Raw genomic sequence first — 18,130 nt, 5'->3', positions numbered from 1 at the left:
TTCCAGACATAAGAAGCTCATGTCAAAGGTCCTTCACCAGGAAAGTACATGCCATATTCCAGGAAAACAGAAGGATGCCAGTGTGGCTAGGGTATACAAAGTGAGAGGGAGTCACCAAAGATGAGGCCATAGAGACATGTAGGGGAGAGACCAGGAAGGCCTTTGTCAGCCATGTAAAGGATTTTTGTCTTTATTTGAAAGACAATGGAAAGCCACTGACCGTTAAAGTGAATGTATACAAAGATGGGGACAGGGAGAATTTATAAGATTTCATTTCTGAAAAGATTTCACTAAGAACAATGTAGAAAAGAGACTGCAGAGAAAGCAAGATGACTACTTGAAAGGCAATCCCAGAACTTCAGTTGCGAGATGAGAGTTCCCTGAAACATAACCAGAAAGAAAATGTAATACATACATAGGTTTTGGTGCCTCAGATCTGTATATGAACCCCAGTCCCACTAGTTATTAGCTGCGTGATCTTGGGCAAGTCAATTAAGCTAAGATTGTAGTTTCATTCTCTATGAAATTAAACTAATAACATCTATGGCTTTCTCTGGGTTCATTATAAAAATTAAAAAACATATGCAAAGTTCCTAGAACAGGTGTTGGAAGATTGTTCTTGTTAGGTGCTGCTGAGCTCATTCCGACTCATAGCGACCCTATGTACAACAGAACGAAACAATCCCCGGTCCTGTGCCATTCTCACAATAGTTGCTATGTTTGAGGCCATTGTTGCAGTCATTTGGTTAACTGATGAAATATTTTCTTATCTCTGAAAATCAGTCAGACGAAATTAAGTCATGACTAGAAGATTTCTTTTTCACTGACAGTATACTACTATATTATACTCTTCACTACCACCCTCAAGAAAAATTTAGGTAAGAGTTCTAGTTGTCCAGCCCAGTGGTTCAAATACTAAAAACATTTTTTTAACATTCTTTAGGGGGCAATTTAACATGTTTTGCAGCCCAGGTGGTGCAGTGGTTAAGAGCTGGACTGCTAAACAAAAGGTCACCAGTTTCAATCCACCAGCTGCTCCTTGGAAACCCTATGGGGCAGTTCTACTCTGTCCTATAGGGTCACTATAAGTCAGAGTCAACTTGACAGCAATGAGTTTAATTTACAGCAATAGCACAGAAGACACAACATTAAAACATATACTTGAATATAAGCCAACTCAGTTCAAAAAGAGCATCAAAAACATAAACTGTACCATGAGCCCTGGTGGCACAGTGGTTAAGAGCCTGGCTGCTAACCAAAAGGTCAGCAGTTTGAATTCACCAGCTGCTCCTTGGAAACCCTATGAGGCAGTTCTACACTGTCCTATAGGGTCGCTATGAGTCGGAATCAACTTGATGGCAATTGGTTTATATGACTTTTAAAAATTCTATAAATATCCTTTAATTGCCATCAATAAGAAATCTGATGGTATTTGGAAAAAAAATTTAAATCCTGGCATTGTTTAGAAATACTTAGCAGGCTAATTTATAAATATTATAAATGTGAACTGCTGAAACTTGTTCTCTGAAACACTTTTACTCACATTGATGCTTTATATATTTATATTAAAAATTCATTCATAAACAAAAACTAAAATGAAATCAACTGTCAGTAGACAATTCAGTTCCCTATATTTTCATAAGCAATCCTATCAATCCTACAATCAGGTTATCTTTTGACTCCACAGGAGGTGGAAGGAAATCAAATGTTTTGGACTATCAATAAGAGTAAGATTTTTACTGCTATTTGAGAATGCGATGTGTCTAATCACACTGATACTAAGCATCTTCCCCACCTGCATGGCCTGCTAGTGGAAGCCTTTTGGGTTTAACCACTACACATGTCAGCCTGGAGAACACACATGTGGGGGTCTACAAACTGGCTAACCAGATAGTTCTCACTTCCTCCTGTGAAGCACCAGTAGCAGAGTTCTGGAACCAGAGATCCTTTTTGAAGTTTTAAAGAATTTCTCACCTCGGACACTGAAAGGGAGGTTTATAAATCAGACCCAGTGCCGTCGAAGCACAGTGGATTTCTAATGGCGCCTGGTTTTGAGCTGTGCCACAGCACCAGGCATTACCCCTGCAGTGCAAGGGGCACTCTTGCAGGGATTTTTGTTGTAGGTTGCTTCCTGAGTACTCTACCACCATACCATGCAAATCCACGCCACAGATCAGTGGGCTTCAGAGTGCATCAGTGGGCTTCAGAGTACATCAGAGCCACCTGGAGGGCTTCTTAAAACACAGACTGCTAGATTGCTGGGCCCCACCTGAGTTTCTTATTCATCTGATCTGGGACACAGCTTGAGAACCTGCATTTCTAAAAGTTCCTGGGTGATGCTGATGTTGCTGGTCTGGGAACCATACTTTGTAAATCACTGGTAGAGGATTCCTTACTTACTCCCCTTTTTCACTAGAATTAGATAAGCGAAGGCAACATTGATTTTAAAGAAAGGAAAAAGTCACCACCCTTAACCATCTTAATGCATTTTAATCCTGAATTATCTGTGAAAATTTACTACAATGGGATTCTTGAAAAAGTGAGCGTAATTCTAGAAAATGCAAACTAATCTACAGTGTCAGAAAAGCGTATCTGTGCTGGCCTGGGAATGAAGGTGGGGCCAGCAAGGCTAGGAGGGAAGGATTACAAAGAAGCACGAAACTTTTGGGGATCATTATCTTGACTGTGGGGACCAACTCAGGAGCATAAAAATATGTCAAAACCCATTGCACTGCACAACTTAAATACGTAAAATTTATCATATCTCAGTTATACCTCAATAAAGCTGTTTTAAAAACTCAATTACAGCTGCTATGTACTACCCAACCACCCAATGCCATAAGTCGATTCAGACTTCTAGTGACCCTACAGGACAGAGGAGAACTGCCCCATAGGGTTTCCAAGGTTGTAAATCTTTTCTGAAGCAGACTACCACATCCTTCTCTGGGGAGCAGGTGGTGAGTTTAAACTGCTGACCTTTCACTTAGCAGCCGAGCACTTTAACCACTGTGCCACCATGGATTCTTTGCTATATACTACTTGGTAATTATGCCATTTTTTTTTTTTTATTTCTCATCACACTTTAAGTAGGCACCTCTTTAACTACAAATCTATACACCAGATATCCTTTCTGAGTGGCTGCTTGATTTAAGTATAAATTTCTTCAAATATATTTTACTCTTTGGTTGATCTTAGCACTTCCAAACTTTGGAACACTTTTACTACAGTTTCTAAACTATGTTTCACTATTATACCTAAAGAAAACAGCAAAGGACTTCTCTAACTCAGAAAATTTGCTTTGAAAACTCTTCAACATTTTTGTTTGTTGATCAATGTGGGGTTTTTTGTTTTTTGTTGCTTTTGCTTTGCTTTCTTCCTTTATACATCATATTGCCCCTACCTCATTACCAGCTTTATCTCTTACCATTCTTACCTGGGCTCCACACCATACATACATGTATATTTAGGTGTATATTTAACTATATACGTGTGTACATACACACACACACACACATACATATATACGTGTGTGTATATATATACGTGTATCTACCTACCTAATGGAGCCCTCGTGGCACAAATGGTTTAGTGCTTGGCTGCTAATCAAAAGGTTGGTGGTTCGAACCCACCAGCTACTCTATAGGAGAATGACCTAAAGATCTGCTTCTATAAAGTTTATGGCCTAGAAAAACCCTATGGGGCAGTTCTACTCTGTCATGTGGAGTCGCTGAGTCAGAATCGACTTGATGGCACACAACACATGTCTACCTACTGCATATATGCCTACATGTCAGCTCCCTGATGCAAGTTCATCTAAGCCTTGTGGGATGCCCTGTCCCCCTTTTCACCTTAATTTCTCTTTATCTATCAGGTGTCACCCCATCTGGTGACCAACCACCAAGGTCTAACTATTCTGGACAGGTGCCATTTCCCCTGGCTCCCCACACCCAGTAGCTAGGTTTTTCAGGACACTGCACTAAGACTATCTGCTTAATTATGACTCCCTTACTGGATCAGGATCTCCCTGAGGGCAGGGATGCATCCTTTGTCTCTGTAATGCAAATGCATTGCGCTTAGGAAACAGCTGACATGTATGTTCTGAATAAAATACATCCTGACTTAGGACGGGGTTCTGTGCCAATGACTCCAACATAAGTCAGTACTGACGTAATTCGAATACCTCATTTTTTTTTTTTTTTTAGTTTTCATTGTAATTGCCTTTTATTGTCAGTATCTTTATAAACTCAATCTTTATTTATCTTTGGGAGTTGGCATGAGAACGGTAACATCAGCAAATTATGTGCTGCAAAACTGTATGTGAGACATATCACTAATGATAAAACGTACAAAAAAAAAACGTACAGTCGTTAAGTACGGTTCACTGTACCTAGAATGCAGTGTAAGTCAGGGGCTACTTGTAATATAAAACCTTTCTGTACTAGGTCAAAAACCAAAGAAAAAGCTGCTTTAGATGCAGAAATTAATTTAAAATAGTATTTTTAATTGATTAGGCTTTAAATGAAACCAAATTTGGAATATTATATGTATTTTATGCTCAAAAACTAAAGCTAAATAATGTTCTCTTTGGAATCACTAACTTATTCTGAAAAATGCCCTGTAAACTAAACTTTATGAAGGCACTTAGGCAAGAGCACTAAGAGTTAAACAAAAATATGGAGCACACACGCAAATGCCTCTCTCGCACTTGAAATCAGTTTTTTAATAAACTTAAAACAGCTTATTATATATAACAGTATTTTAAATCCTAGAAATACTAAGGAACAAACTCTAGAAAGTCTTCCTATTTTGACTGTTTAATTAGATCTGATGCTATTATATAAGTACAAGATAATTTCTACAGATACTTTAGGGAGTTTAATCTGTTTATTTTAGTAAGGACTAAGGTTTAATTACTTTTATAAGTTTAATAAAAGACTCTTCCAAGTAACAGCAGGAAAAATTTACTAGACAAAGAGAACATAGAACACAAAAGAGAAATGTTCCTTAAGAAAGAGCAGATAAAGTCATGGATTCTGGAAGGATAATACGACCTATTCCATGACCTATTCCATGATCAGATTAGAGAAGGCAGCAGCTGAAAATGACTTACTTGGAGACAAATTTAAGAGACATTAAATTCAAAGATGCAATTCACTCAAATCATCACTAATGACTCTAATGAAGAGAAAGCATTAAAAATGTAAAAAGAATCCTAATTAATGAATTTACTAATAATTCTTCCCTCATGCTATTTTACATTTTTCTCAAAGAAATAAATATATTGATTCTGCAAAATATCTGGTGAAAAGAAAAAACTGATCAAACCATCCTTTCGAACATAATTTTTCTCTAAAATTCTTTGAAATAATCAATCCACACTTCTCCTATTTACAAAATTATACCTACACATATTTCCCCTATATACCGGCATGATCTAGCCAATAAGGACTTAAAAATTATAGAATACATTTGATAACTTTTTGTCCAATTCCTACTCTGGCGACTCAATATTTTCTTCAAACATATACTTTAAAATCTCAAGTCCTAGAACAGATAAGGTACAAGAAACACTATTTTTTACATTCTGTTACCCACATTATTTCAGCTCGCATTTGGTTAAGCCTAAATCTTCATCTGACAAGCTAGTTAAAGTTCTTTGTAAATATTTTGGTTTTATCAATCCATAAAAATCATCTCAGACTTACCTTCCCAAGCAGGTGACTTAATATACTCTTGAACTAGATTCTTTACATAAGCATTCAAAGGAGATGTCCCATGAAGTTCAATGGAGCTACAATTTGAGGACTGCCTGAAACAGCTTTCATTAACACGCAACCAGTCACAGAGCTAGAAAAGAAAACAGTTGTTACTTTATTTTAAAAACCTAACTGAACAAAGTGCAGCTAATTTCCCTAAACCAATTTTCTTTCTTCCACAATAAACTTAATTTACATAATCGAATACAGCAAAGCATTAAACCATTTGTTGCCATGACTGAATTCCAGACAGAAAAAACAGATGTTTATATACGTGTATATGTGCATATATGTTTATATATACATACATACATATAAATAAATGTGTATGTTTTCTAATCTCCCTCAAAAAATTTATAAACATTATTAGATGGCAAGGTTTTTTAAAAGTACCTAATATAAAATGCACATTTTGAAGAGATATTCTAAAGAACATCTCTATTAAAAACGTGTAAAAAAAATTACCATCTTAAAATTCATTCCAGCTCTTATATTAAAACAGCTTTTATTTTTGAGAATGCAAAATTTAAAAAAAAAGTTATAAATAAAGTTCCTACCCTCCTCATAAGTTTATTTTCTCTCATATGGACACATTAAAATATATTAATTTCAATGAGAATTAGTGTCCTAGTTCTTCTCCATTACATCTTTTAAAAGACTTGCAAAAATGAGTCATAATTTGAAAACCTGGAGGAAACAGGCAAATTTTGAGAAACATACTACCTACCCAAACTAACAAAAACTGAGGTCGGAAATCTGCACAGACCCATAATAAGAGAAGAGATCAACAAGGTAATAAAAAAATTCCCAACAAAAAAAAGCCCTGGCCCATGTGGCTTCACTGGAGAATCTACCAAATATTCAGAGAGAAGCACGCACCAGTACTACTCAAACTACTTCAGAACACAGAAAAAGAAGCAATGCTTCTGAATTCATCCTACGAAGCCAGGTTACCCTGGTACCAAAACCAGGAAAAGACACCACAAAAAAAGAAAATTACAGACCAGTATCTCTCATGAATATAGATGCAAAAATTCTCAACAAAATGATAACCAACAGAATTCAGCATCGTATTAAAAAAATAATACGCCATGACCAAGTAGGATTCATACCAGGTATGCAAGGATGGTTCAACATTAGAAAATCAATCAACATAATTCACCTTGTAAATAAAACAAATGAATCACATGATCATACCAATCGACACAGAAAAGGCATTCGATAAAGTCCAACACCCGTTCCTGATAAAAACTCTCAATAAAATAGGTATAGAAGGGAAATTTCTCAACGTAATAAAGGGCATCTATACAAAACCATCCGCTGTGGGGAACCTGAAACTCTTACACACTGCTGGTGGGAACGTAAAATGGTACAACCATTCTGGACAACAAAATGGCACTGCCTTGAAAACCTAGAAATAGAAATACCATATGATCCAGCAATTGCACACCTACGAATATATCCTAGAGAAATAAGAGCTGCCACATGAATAGACATGCACACCCACATTCGTTGCAGCATTATTCACAATAGCAAAAACATGGCAACAACCTAAGTGCCCATCAACAGATAAATGGATAAACAAACTATGGTACATACACACAACAGAATACTATGCAACAATAAAAAAACAACGATGAATCTGCGAAACATCCCACAACATGGATGAGCCTGGAAGGCATAATGCTGAATGAAATAAGTCAATCACAAAAGGACAAATACTGTATGAGACCACTATTATAAAAACTCATGAAAAGGTTTACACACAGAAAAATAATCTTTGATGGTTACTATGGAAGAGAGGGGAGGTGAGGGAAAAACACTAAATAGAAAACAGGTAAGTGGTAACTTTGGAGAAGGGTAAAACAGTACACAATGCTGGAGAAGTCAGCATAACTTGACCAAGGCAAAGTCATGAAAGCTCCACAGACACATCCAAACTCACTGAAGGACCAAACTACTGGACTGAGGGCTGGGGACCATGGTCTCAGGGGACATCTAGCTCAATTGGCATAACATAGTTTATAGGAAAAAAAAAAAAAAAAGTTCAACAGCCAACTTTGGTGAGTAAAGCCTGGGGTCTTCAAAGCTTGTGAGCAGCCATCTAAGACACTCCACTGGTACCACCCTGTCTGGAAGAAGGGAGAATGAAGAAAACCAAAGACACAAGGGAAAAATTAGTCCAAAGGACTAATGGACCACAACTACCACAGCCTCCACCAGGCTGAGTCCAGCATAACTAGATGGTACCTGGCTACCACCACCGACTGCTCTGACAGGGATCACAATAGAAGGTCCCAGACACAGCTGGAGAAAAATGCAGAACAAAACTCTAACTCACAAAAAAAGACCAGACTTACTGGTCTGACAAAGACTGGAGAAATCCTGATAGTATAGCCCCCAACAGCCTTTTAACTCAGTACTGAAGCCACTCCTGAGGTTCACCCTTAAGCCAAAGATTACACTGGCCCATAAAACAAAATGAAACTAAATGGGCACACCAGCCCAAGGGCAAGGACGAGAACGTAGGAGGAGAAAGAAAGCTGGTAATGGGGAACCCAAGGTTGAAAAGGAAAAGTGTTGACATGTGGGGTTGGCAACTAAGGCCACAGAACAACTTATGTATTGTTTAATGGGAAACTAATTTGCTCTGTAAAACTTCATCTAAAGTACAATAAAAAAATAAACCATCCAAAAGAAAAAAAAATAAGGTCAGAGTCACAATCTTTAATTACATGTAATTAAGAACTTTGTTTTAAAATCTAAATATGTTCTCAATTTCCTTTTCACAATAGATCTCTTAATGTGCAAATTTAAGACATGAGTTTAAATATGAAGGAAATGATTATAAAGTGAGCCCTTCTAAAAAGTTGGAATCTCAAAAAACATTTTTGTACCTATTAAGGTCAACTAGAATTACATTTAACAAACCCACTGCCGTCGAGTCAATTCAGACTCATAGCGACCCTATAGGACACAGTAGAACTGCCCCATAGAGTTTCCAAGGAGCGCTTGGTGGATTTGAGCTGCCAACCTCTTGGTTAGCAGCTGTAGCACTTAACCACTATGCCACCAGGGTTTCCAAAATTACATTTAAGGAGGTGAAAATAATAATAAGTCACTAGATCAAAGGAAAAACTGATGACTGACTGAATGAAACAACCTGTTGAGCCTGTAAAATTGATGCCTCATAGGTACCAGATTTAATCCATAATACTTTCTTTACTGTTGTTTTCCAAGTTCTCTACATGCTATAGACAGAAGCGCCAAGCCATCCCTCCACAGGAAAGATCCAAAATATTAACAGAGACAAACAACAATCCTGGAACCCTAAGTATCAAACGAAGAGAAAGAACTCAACCAAGCACTGAATGGAATAAGAAACTGACAGAGAACAGAGAGTGAGCAGAGATAGGAATGGAGGTCCCCTATCAGCTAATGCAGCACAGATTCACCATCTTGAACTCCTGTCGGAGATCACTGGGCAGGACTACGGGAAAGCAGCTTCATGGAGCTTCCAGCAGAAGACAGAGCATCCGATAACAACGATACATGCTTTCCCACCCACCACCCTTCTTACCCCTGCTCAGGCTCTGCTGCTTCCCATCAGGCCAAAGGACTACAGGCCAGGAGGCAACGGCTCCGTGCCACTTAGGTTCACCCCCGCCCACACCAGCTGGCTCCTTCAGTGCCATTTTGCTGTTGCTGGTGTTGCTTATTTTGGCTTCTTTTTGTTTCTTCCATGCCTCTTACCCTCCTTTCTCTCGAACACCTGGCTCCGTGTGCCATCTTCCTTTTTCTTGACAAGCTGTGAAACATCGCTCGTCTGGGGAACCACCTCTTCTGTAAGTGCCACCACTCTGGTGGATTCCCTGGGTCCTTTGTTTGTTTTTGCAGCAGGGGAACCCCTTCTAGACAGGCTGTACTGCGTGGCTTGGGAGCCACTTCCCCAATCTGCTCAGCTGCGTCAGTGGGATCCCTGGGGTATTTCTTCCTTTCTTTCTTTTTTTTTCCTTTTTCTTTCTCCCTTTTTACCGTTTTTCATTTCTAAGCTTCTCGTCTCTCTCTACTTACCTTCTTTTCCTGTCTCCTGAATACCCAGAGCTGTGTGCCATCTCTGCACCTTCTAGCTGGGCAGTGCTGCGTGGCCTGGAAGCCACTTGCCCAGTCTGTGCAGCTGCACCCGTGGGATCCCTGGAGGCTTTCTTTTTTTGTTTTTGTTTCTTTTTCCTTTTTGTCTTTCATCATTTCTCAATTTCTCACCTCTCTTTAGTAACCTTTTTTCCTGTCTCCTGAATACCTAGTGCACAGCCATCTCTGCCCCTTCTAGCCTGGCTGCACTGTGAGGCCTGGGAGCCACTTCTAGGGTCACTGGTGGGATCCCTGGGGGCATTTCTTTCTTTTTTTTTAATTTTATTATTTTTTCTCTTTCCCTTTTTTCTTCATTTCTTAGTTTCTCATCTCTCCACTCCAATAGCAAGCTCCCTCAGTATTTTTGTTTGTTTTGGGCTCCTGTTACACTCTCTCTCTCTTCTTTCCCATAGCCATCTTAGTCCCACACATCACAACCTCCCCCCTCCCTCCTGCCGACCTGAACCATACGCTGAACATCATGCCCCCAAGCAGTACAGGCACGGCCTACCAGAACCTGCCCCACACTGGCACCTGGCCCGCCCTGTCAGCCCTAGTCCATGCCACAACCAACCCTTCCCAACCCCTCCCCTTCAGCTGGACCCACCCTGTTGCACTAGAGCTAAGCAACTGGCCCTGCCCAGTGGACAAGAAGGTGAGAAGTATCGAGCACCCAGACAAGAAAACAACAAAGAATGTACAGCCTGCCTGCTCAAACCAAAAAAACAGGACGGAACAAACAAATCTATAATCAGTAAACAAAGAAAGTAACTACTGAATGTCCTGAAGACAGCAGACATTACCAAAACACATTTTAAAAAAGGAAAGGATGGTTCCGGTAGGCATCCAAAATAAAACACCAGATGATTTTCCAGTAGAAAAAGGAGCACTAGAATTACCTGACAGGGAATTCAAATCTCTAATATTTAGAGCTATCTAAGAATTGAAACAAAAAGCAGACCACAATGAGGAAAAAATAGACAAATTCACAGTGAAGGCAAACAAATTCATGCAAAATACAGACAAAAAAAAAAGGAAGAATTCAGGAAAATAATACAGGAACAAAATGCCAAAATAAATTCACAACTAGAAATTATACAAAAATAACAATTAGAAATCCAAAAGATAAATAAGATTTCAAAAATGGACAGTGTCATAGAAGGTCTGAGGAGCAGGTCTAAAACAATAGAAGGCAGGATCAGCGAAATTGAAGACAAATACTTAGATACAACTTTGAGGAAAAATCAGAAAAAAGGACAAAGAAAAATGAAGAAATCCTGAAAAACTGATCCCTTTGAACTATGGTGTCGGCAAAGAATATTGAATATACCATGGACTGCCAGAACAAACAAATCTGTCTTGGAGGAAGTACAGCCAGAATGTTCCTTAGAACCATGGATGGCAAGACTTTGTCTCACATACTTTAGACATGTTATCAGGAGGACCAGTCCCTGGAGAAAGACGTCATGCTTGATAAAGTAGAGGGTCAGTGAAAACGAGAAGGACCCTCAATGAGATGGACTGACACAGCTGCTGTAACAATGGGCTCAAGTATAACTATAATTCTGAGGATGGCTCAGGATGGGCAGTGTTTCATTCTGTTGTACATATGGTCGCTATGAGTCGGAACCAACTTGAGGAAACCGAACAACAACTCTCTGAAACCAGTAGATGTGACCTTATATGGCAAAAGGGACTTAGCCAATATTGACTAAATTGAGGATTTTTAGATGGTGAGATTATCCTGGTTTATCCCCCAATATAAACACAAACATCTTTATGAGAGGAAAGGAAAGTGAGATTTGACTCTGCAAATAGAAGAGAAGGTGACGTGACCAAGAAGCAGAGAGAGATGGGAAGATGCTACCCTGCTGGCTTTAAAGATGGAGGAAGGGGCCTTGAGTCAAGGAATGCACCTCTAGAAGCTGGCCAAGACAAGGAAATGGATTCTTCCTCCAGAGGGAGAGCCAACAGCCCAAAACCTTGGTTTTGACCCAGTGAAACTGATTTCAGGCTTCCTCTAAGCTCCAGAACTGTAAGAGAATAAGTATATATTGTTGTAAGCCACCAGGTTTGTGGTAGTTTGTCTCATCAGCCACAGGAAATGAATATAAACCTTATGGAAGAAAATCTGTCAATATCCAGCAAAATTATAGACGCACATAATCTTTGACTATAAGTTCCCCTTCTAGGAATCTATCCTATAGATACACCTGCAGAAGTAAAAAGGGACAAGATTATTCATGTGGCATTGTTTGTATAAGGCAAAAGCCTGGAAACAACTGAAGAGTTGAGCAACGGGGGAAGCAGAATAAAAAACGGTATAATCACATAAAGGAACACTATGCAGATGTACAAAAAAAAGTAAGGAAGTTTTCTATTTACTGATATGTAGAAATCACCAGGAAATAGTTTTATTTAAAAAATGTAAGGTAGTAAACAGTATATATACCATACACTGCGTTTTATCTAGGGGTTCAGGGCAGAGCCAAAGTGGAAAGAAGACTTTTCCAATCATATAATTTTAATCTTCAAATCATGTAAATTCACTACCTATTCAAGCAAACAGAGCTAAATTAAAAAAAAAGAAAGAAAGAAAAATGATTTGCAACATGTATAGCAGCTTATCGATACCCTTAATATAAAAAGAACACTTACAACTCAAGTAGGGGGAATAAAACTAAATAAAATCCCAAAAGAAAATGAAGAAGAGATAGGAACAGACAACCCACAAAAGAAATATAAATGGTAATAAACATGAAAAAATGTTCAAACACATCAGTAATCAGAAAAATGCAAATAAAAATGCCAGATACTATGTTTCACCTACCAAAGTGGCAAAGAATTTAACATACTGACAGACTGTAGGTACTGTAATACAGCTGATATAAAATGAATATACACTTTCATACTCTGAAACTTCTGTCAATCCATAGCAAATACCTTAAAAATATTCAAATTCAGTAATCTCAATTCTATGAATTTATCCTAAAGAAGTAATCAGATATAAATATTTATTTAGAAATATATTCATCTTGATGTCACTTATAATACCAAAAACTTTGAAACAAAAGAAGAAAAGAAATTAAATAAGTTCCAAAATACTTAATCAGTTGAATTTTTAAGTGATGAGTTAGATGCATAAAGTCAGGATTAACAAACTGTTAGTCTTGGGTAACTGGATAGATGTAAGTGCCATTAACTGATAGAAAACAAAGAAAGAAGAAGTTTGTGTTACTGTTTCCAAATCTAACATTATCCCTAATATAGCTCATCTAGAATCAAGATCTGCCCACTATCACTATCTTTTCTTCTAAATAGGTCTATCTCTAATCCAAACATTTTCCTCTCTCCCATTTCTCTGTAAGAATCTTAATAGCATTATTAGTTAGGTCTACTCAGAGCAAATATACGGTATTTTAAATCCTCTGTTGATAGATAACAAGGCAATTATTATTTACATAAATGGCTAGTGACGATTTCAGTCATAAAATCAATGTTTCATAGAATTTTCAAAGGTCTTATCATTAAATTATTTTCAAATCTCACCTCTCTCCACAATGAAGTTCCTCGTCCTAAGGATTCCTCTTGTCTCAGAGACATAAGAAAAGTTGAGACATCAGAAAAAGATACTTTCTCCTTGGATGAGGGGGGAGGGGGAAAGAGTTTTTAATAAGTACTTATTTAAAAATTTTTAACAATAAAATCACTGTGAAAGCAACCAAGTTTATTATTTAAAATAGAATATCATTAGTTAAACCAAAAGAATCCTATTTTTAAAAAATATTATAAAGCTTTTAAAACCAAGATATTGGTTGTAAAACAACTAATAAATTATACATAACAAAAGACTTTACAAATCTATTTTCCTTAAAATCAAAGGGTACTATGATAGAGACAAGATTGTCATAACCTTAAAAAGAATATATATATACATATTCTATTAGCAGAAATTACTACAAATCGAAAAGTGGTGATTACTTTTCAAAGCCACAAAAATCACTCCATGACTAAGAAAACAACCTATGTCTTTTCATCCCTTTAAGGTCATGCATCTTAAACTAAGATACCTTAACATAGGCCCAGGGTCAGCAAACTATGGCCCTCAAGCCAAAACCACTCACAGCCTGTTTTTGTAAATAAAGTTTTATTGCAACACAGCCATGCCCATCTATTTATAAACTGTCTATGGCTGCTTTTGGTGACAGTGGTGGTTTAGTGGTAGAATTCTTGCCTTCCACGTGGGAGACGGGTTCGATTCCTAGCCAACACACCTCATGTGCAGCTACCACCCATCTATTAATGGAGGCTTATGTGTTGCTATGATGCAGAACAGGTTTCAGCAGAGCTTCCAGACTAAAACTAAGACAAACTAGGAAGAATGGCCTAGTGATCTACTTTAAAAACCAGTCAATCGAAACCCTATGGATCGCAACAGTCAAATCCACAACCGATCACGGGGATGGTACAGAACCTGGCAGCATTTCATTCCATGTGCATGGAGTTGCCACCAGTCGGGGCTAACTCAACACTAGCTAATGACAACATGGCTGTTCTTGGCTACAGTGGAAGGACTGAGTAGTTGTAACTGAGACCGTATGTCCCACAAAGCCTAAAATCTTTACTATTTGGTCCTTTACAGAAAAAGTTTGCTGGCACCTGCTCTAGGCAGAAAAAGTTTGCTGGGGCTCTGTAAAAAACCACAGACTAAAGATAGCACACCTCCTTGAACGTTAATTTACTGTCAGATGTTGAAAATTTTTCTTTGTATTAAAATACACATATACTGTGGACTAGAATGTAAATGTGTATGATTTTACAGATAAAAGAAGAAAGTCTTAGATGCCTGTAATTCCCATACAAATCTGCTTTCTATGTACCCCCAAAAACATGGTGAAAATGTTTGTAAGTGCTCTTAGAGTGGGTGAGAGAGATAAGTGAAACAAAGCAAATATATTATTGTTCACCATAGTTTTGCCTTCAGTGTGATACTAACTAAAAGCAGGAGGGAGAGCAGAGGCTAAGTGCCCTTCTGATTATACATCACCCCGTAAGAACTGGAGAATAAGTTAAAGGAAGATTCAAAAGTTACAAAATCCTCCAAAAGGGGCTCAATTTCCATTTTTATATCCACTCACCAATTTTTATACCCACTGTGCTGAGAGTTCCCAAGACCACCCCAAGTTCATGCATTCTCTAGAAGTACTCGAAGAACTCAGCATATAGTCACACTCATAGCTAAGATTTATCACAGCAAAAAGATACAGAGTAAAATCAGCAAAGGAAAAGGCACATGGGGCAAAATGTGGAGGAAACCAAGCCCAAGCTTCTAGAGTCCTCTCCCACTAGAGCCACACAGATGCACTTCATTCCTCCAGCAACAAGTTATGACAACACCTGTGAAGGGCTGTCTACAAAGGAAGGTCACTAGAGCCTCAGTGCCCAGGGTTTTTATTAGCAACTGTTTATGTGTTCACTGTTCACCCTCTGCTTAGCATGTACCAAAATTCCAAAAGGAAAGCAGGTGCTCAGCATACACCACTGTTTGTACAAACAGTTTAGGTACAGTGATCTACTCTAATTAGTTAGAACAGGTACCCTCCTGAAATTCAAGTTCCCAGAGCCAGCCAAAGGCCCATCTTACAAGCAGGTCTTTCTAATGGTAGCAGTCACAGGCCTGCCATGTTAACTCTTTTTTGCATACTCACTAAGACTCATAAATTGAAGTATCATGAGTAAAAAAGATAAACTTACCACATCTACCAAATTCATAGCTGTCTGAAGAAGGTAGCACTGAGCTGCTCCTCTCAACAGAATCTGATGTGTGATCATAGTACACTGAAGAACATCCCTGGCATTAAAAAGCAAAAACACATTCCTTCCTTCTGAAGATAATTCTGATAAGTGATAGTTACTGACAAGTTGATTCACAGTATCTATGATTTCTAATACAGAAAATCACTGTCAGCAGAATTTCAAAGCTATTATTTTCTATTAAGGCATCTAATAGAACTCAATTTTAAAATCTCTTTTAGAAACAAAAAGACTGTATACAAAGACACAAATGCTTTTTTATATTTGCTTTTCAAAATTTTTTTTCATCTTTGCTTTCAAGGTAAGAATTTTATACTTTTTGAAATACCTCCTTATCAATATTATCACCTGGCCTTTTTAGTTTTCTACCTATCAATGCAACAGAAATTTACTGGCCTTACCTAAAGTGGTCAAAAGCCAACACGATGTGTTATAGTACATATTAAAGTTAGTAATTCATAAAATCAAGTAAGTCCAACTCTATATGAAAAAATTTTTTTTTAATTTACTTGTTTTCATGTTTAAATTAGGAGCTCACAAATCCCAAAGCCATTACCAACTAAAAACACTCACTGTAGACTTAAGCAGAGGGGAAAAAAATTTAGTAATGGAACGTCATGGCACATAACCCTATGTGGCACATACACAGTAAATTACCTGAGAGCAAGAAGCCCTTCTACACCCAGGGCTTTACATCTTGGGACATTTGCCAAAGCCATAGACAGAAACAAAATGGGAACAGCACACCAGTGTCTACTTGTCATTTTCTGAATAAGCTTTAACAGGAAACCATCTGAAAAAAGAAAAAGTTAAAATCATGGCTGCCAATAAACACATGAAAAGATGACTATCATCAGTCATTAGGGAAATGCAAATACAAACCACAAGGAGATGCTACTTCACATCCATTAAAAAAAAACTAGGATGGCTATAATAAAAAGATAGGCAATAAGGAGTGTTGGCAAAGATGTGGAAAACTTGGAGCCCTCATACACTGCTGGTGGGAACATAAAATGGTGGTACAGCCACTTTTTTAATTGAATAAAATAAATTCACTGTGAAAGCAGTCAAGTATATTATTTAAGGTACAATATCATGAGTTAAATCAAAAGAAAGCTATTTGGAAACAGTTTAGAAGTTTCTCAAAAAGTTAAACATGAGAAATACCATATGACCCAGAAATTCTATTCCTAGGTATATACCCAAGAGAAATGAAAACATATGAACACACAAAAACTTGTACACAAATGTTCATAGCAGCATTATTCACAATAGCCAAAAAGTGGAAACAATCTAAACGTCTATCAACTGATATATGGATAAATAAATTGTGTATCTATTCAACAGAATATTACGCAGCCATAAAAAGGAATAAAGTACTGACACATGCTACAACATGGATGAACCCTGAAACCATTATGCTCATATACTACATGATACCATTTCTATGAAATGTCCAGAATGGGCAAGTCTATAGAGACAGAAAGTAGATTATCAGCTGCCAGGGACTAGGAGGAGAGGACAAAGGGAAGTAATTACTAATGGGTATGAGGTTTCTCTCTGGGGTGATGAAAATATTCTGGTATTAGATAGTGGTGACCGTTGAACAACTTTATGAATATACTAAAAACCACTGAATTAATTGTATGGTGTGTAGGTTATATCTCAAACAAGTTGTAGTAAAAAGAAATCATTGCTATTTCAATTTCATTACTGTTTTGCGAGATAAGTATTCTATATCGTAGAGATACGCAGCTAATTTTAAGGCAAAAGATAAATGTTTTAGTGTTAGAAAACACTCTTCAGTTTAAGACGTGTTAAGGAAAAACAGGATGGGAAAGACTGAAGGTAACTGGCCTCTGGTATCTGCAAAGAACAACACTGGATCTTTCTCATAGGCTGTTTCCTGATTATCCTGGGTCTAATCACTATAATTTATTTTTCTACTTCCAGATACAAAGGGGCAGTGTTTCATTCTATGCTAACGCGTGATTTGCTGAGGACCTTCACATCATGCAGTTAATGAAACGGCCTAGCTGTTTTCTCAGATCATCGTTGGAGAATGAATGCCTGTTAAGAAATCCTCAAAGTTCCTGTAAGAGTATTATATGGACTTTATATTTTCCAAAGCACCTAGCACGAAACTAGATACACTGAAGATAATTCATTGGAAATTGCTGACTGAAAACATCGCTAAGTAAAAACCTAGTAAACATATTATTTACTCACTTTTGTTTGTTCACTAAATCCCACCCTTTGCTGAATACCTCACTCATGCTGTAAGAAACAAGGCAATGGCCACCTTCCATCTCACACTTATTAAACATCTTTACCAAGTGTTTACTATGTGTCTGGCACTAAGCCACAAACACCAGGTATTCAAATTCCAGAAGACGGTGACTACTATTATTTCACTTATGTGGTGTTAC

At 37.6% G+C, this 18,130-nt stretch overlaps 1 protein-coding gene across 5 annotated transcripts in view; it reads right to left on the bottom strand.

Annotated features, from left to right (window-relative positions):
* The window catches only part of TARBP1 (TAR (HIV-1) RNA binding protein 1), an 84,403-nt gene that overhangs the window by 50,843 nt on the left and 15,430 nt on the right, over positions 1–18,130 (bottom strand). For all 5 annotated transcript variants that reach the window (XR_007515236.1, XM_049868047.1, XM_049868048.1 and 2 more), the window contains exons 7-10: positions 16,359–16,494; positions 15,642–15,738; positions 13,437–13,526; positions 5,706–5,847 (exon numbers count right to left, since the gene is read on the bottom strand). Coding sequence is in view for 4 of the 5 variants with exons in the window: in XM_049868047.1 (XP_049724004.1) it covers positions 5,706–5,847; positions 13,437–13,526; positions 15,642–15,738; positions 16,359–16,494 (465 nt within the window). In the remaining variant the exon portion in view is untranslated. The remainder of the gene's footprint in view (positions 1–5,705; positions 5,848–13,436; positions 13,527–15,641; positions 15,739–16,358; positions 16,495–18,130) is intronic.

This window comes from Elephas maximus, chromosome 24, assembly GCF_024166365.1.
Source record: "Elephas maximus indicus isolate mEleMax1 chromosome 24, mEleMax1 primary haplotype, whole genome shotgun sequence".
NCBI classification, from domain to species: domain Eukaryota; kingdom Metazoa; phylum Chordata; class Mammalia; order Proboscidea; family Elephantidae; genus Elephas; species Elephas maximus.
The sequence above is the reverse complement of the archived record's forward strand: the minus strand, read 5'-3'. Positions and strand labels throughout refer to the sequence as shown.